The 2,168-nt window shown below is 38.1% G+C and overlaps 1 protein-coding gene across 2 annotated transcripts in view; it reads left to right on the top strand.

Annotated features, from left to right (window-relative positions):
• Positions 1-2,168, top strand: part of dclk1a (doublecortin-like kinase 1a) — a 53,759-nt gene that overhangs the window by 44,077 nt on the left and 7,514 nt on the right. For both annotated transcript variants that reach the window (XM_014003296.1, XM_014003297.1), the window contains exons 8-9: positions 1,171-1,343; positions 1,970-2,089. In XM_014003296.1, the coding sequence (XP_013858750.1) occupies positions 1,171-1,343; positions 1,970-2,089 (293 nt within the window). The remainder of the gene's footprint in view (positions 1-1,170; positions 1,344-1,969; positions 2,090-2,168) is intronic.

The raw sequence follows: 2,168 nt of genomic DNA, 5'->3' as shown, positions 1-2,168 counted from the left end.
TCTCCACATTAGTCGACAAAAGCCTCAGCGCTCGCAAATATCAGCCTCGTGTGACTCATGCTTGTGACCTTTGGTGCTTCTCTGCCTCCTGTTTCTGCCCTCCTCCTGATTTGTACATTCTGTTCTCAACACACCTTACCCCTCCTCTTCGTGCCCCCCTCCCACACCTCCCTGCGAGACAATAATGTGGTTTCAAAATTTATAAAGGTTGGTTAGAATATTGAGCTGGGAAAAAAAATGATTAATGTCTTTTGAATGAAGGGGGGAGGGGACACTAATCTGATCTGACATTTTCATCTTTGATTTTATTTACAAAGCCCAAAAAAAAAAAAAACATTTCAAGATGTTCCGAAATTAATCCATGAGCGTTATTAAACCCATGCAGCTTTGCATTTTGATTTACCAGTTGGCTCCACATTTAATTTTCCATTTGCCTGATTGATTATTATTTACAGAGGACTCTGCTGAGCCTCAGTGTGACAAAATAGCAGCTGGTGGATGCAACTAAAGTCTCTGACTGAGTTATTATGCTCTGTTGATAAAAGTATTTATAACCATCAGGATGTTTTTGCAAATACATAGTCTTACTGAATCACTTTTATAGGATTTAACATATTAGCTTCTTGAACTGATCCAGATTCCAGAGTTTCGAAACATTTTTTAAAGTGCCCCATGACATACCATTTCTGCAATAAATATAAATGCATTTTTGGAAAGAGAACATTGATGACATGTTGCAAAAGGAATTTCACGCCGCTGAGATAAACAATTGTTGAGATATTCTCATTTGAAGTAACAGGAAGTGATGTCAAAGGGGGGATGTCCGCATGTAAACAACAACAGACTGTGGAGATGATTCTGATGTTTCTTTAGATTATTTTTAATCACTATCAGAGAGATGAAAAAGAGTCAGTGTTCAATATTCAATATTGTTTCAATAAATGAAGACCAGATAGTTTTCTTTCTTAGAGTTCCCCTTCGATGTCACTTCCTGTTTCACTTTAGCTGAGCGGAGTTCAAAAGAAAATATGTCATTTACGTGATAAAATGGATAAAATCATCAGTGTTAGATCAAGTTTTGTTAATACAAAGATGTTTTCTTTGACTTTTTTTTGTATTTGGAGGATCTGCATGTCACAGGCACTTCAAAACTTACGCTTCTTTCCACAGCTGAGATTCTCGTGGATGAGGTTCCAGCCGTGCCGTCCTGCATATCAGACCGCTACAAGGTGGGGAGGATGCTCGGCGATGGGAACTTCGCTGTCGTTCGGGAATGCGTAGAGCTCTCCACGGGACGAGAGTATGCTCTGAAGATCATCAACAAAGGCAAATGCAGAGGCAAGGTAAACAAACAAACAAAAAACCAACTGAATGAAACTATTGGAACAAAACAATCCATTTCATGGTCTATGAAGAAAATCTAGAATGAGTTTATTTGTTGTTTTCTCATCAAATTTCTTTAGTAGCTACAAAAGTAAAATTCCAGTAACAAAACAGATGAAAGGAAATAACACTTTTCATGCCAGAGTTGATGATATTCTCAGAGAAAGGAATGAAAAAGAGTCTTAGCTACTACCACACCAAACTTTAGCTCAATATCTCTAATTCTAAGCTGCAGATGCACACACAGCAATAGCTTTCTGTGCATTATTAACATTTTCTCAGTGGTTCATGAGATATGTTGCTAAAACCACAGGTAAACAAACCTACAGATAAGAGCAAAAACATTCATTGCTGTATCGACTTCTACGGCAGGCAATGAAAATAATACTCATGTTTGAGCGTAATGCCCCCAAACATTTGCTGACCTCAGCAGATAGCCTGCACCTTCTTGCCGTGGTACAGAAACATCCTTTAAATGTTTCATTTTGCCAATAAAAGTGTTGTTGATTTATTTATTTATTTATTTATTTGTATGTTTGTTTGTTTGTTTGTTTGTTTGTTTGTTTGTTTGTTTTTGATTTTTAAGGAGCACATGATCCAGAATGAGGTGGCCATCCTCCGGAGGGTCAAACATCCAAATATCGTTTTACTCATCGAGGAGGTGGACACTTATGGTGAACTGTACCTGGTCATGGAACTGGTCAAGGTGTGTGTTTGTGTTTCAGTAACATGTTCTCCTACACACACACACACACACACACACACACACACACACACACACACAC

Source organism: Austrofundulus limnaeus, unplaced genomic scaffold (assembly GCF_001266775.1).
Source record: "Austrofundulus limnaeus strain Quisiro unplaced genomic scaffold, Austrofundulus_limnaeus-1.0 Scaffold17, whole genome shotgun sequence".
Taxonomy (NCBI): Eukaryota; Metazoa; Chordata; class Actinopteri; order Cyprinodontiformes; family Rivulidae; genus Austrofundulus; species Austrofundulus limnaeus.
Note: the sequence above shows the minus strand (reverse complement) of the source record. Positions and strands in the feature narration are given on the sequence as shown.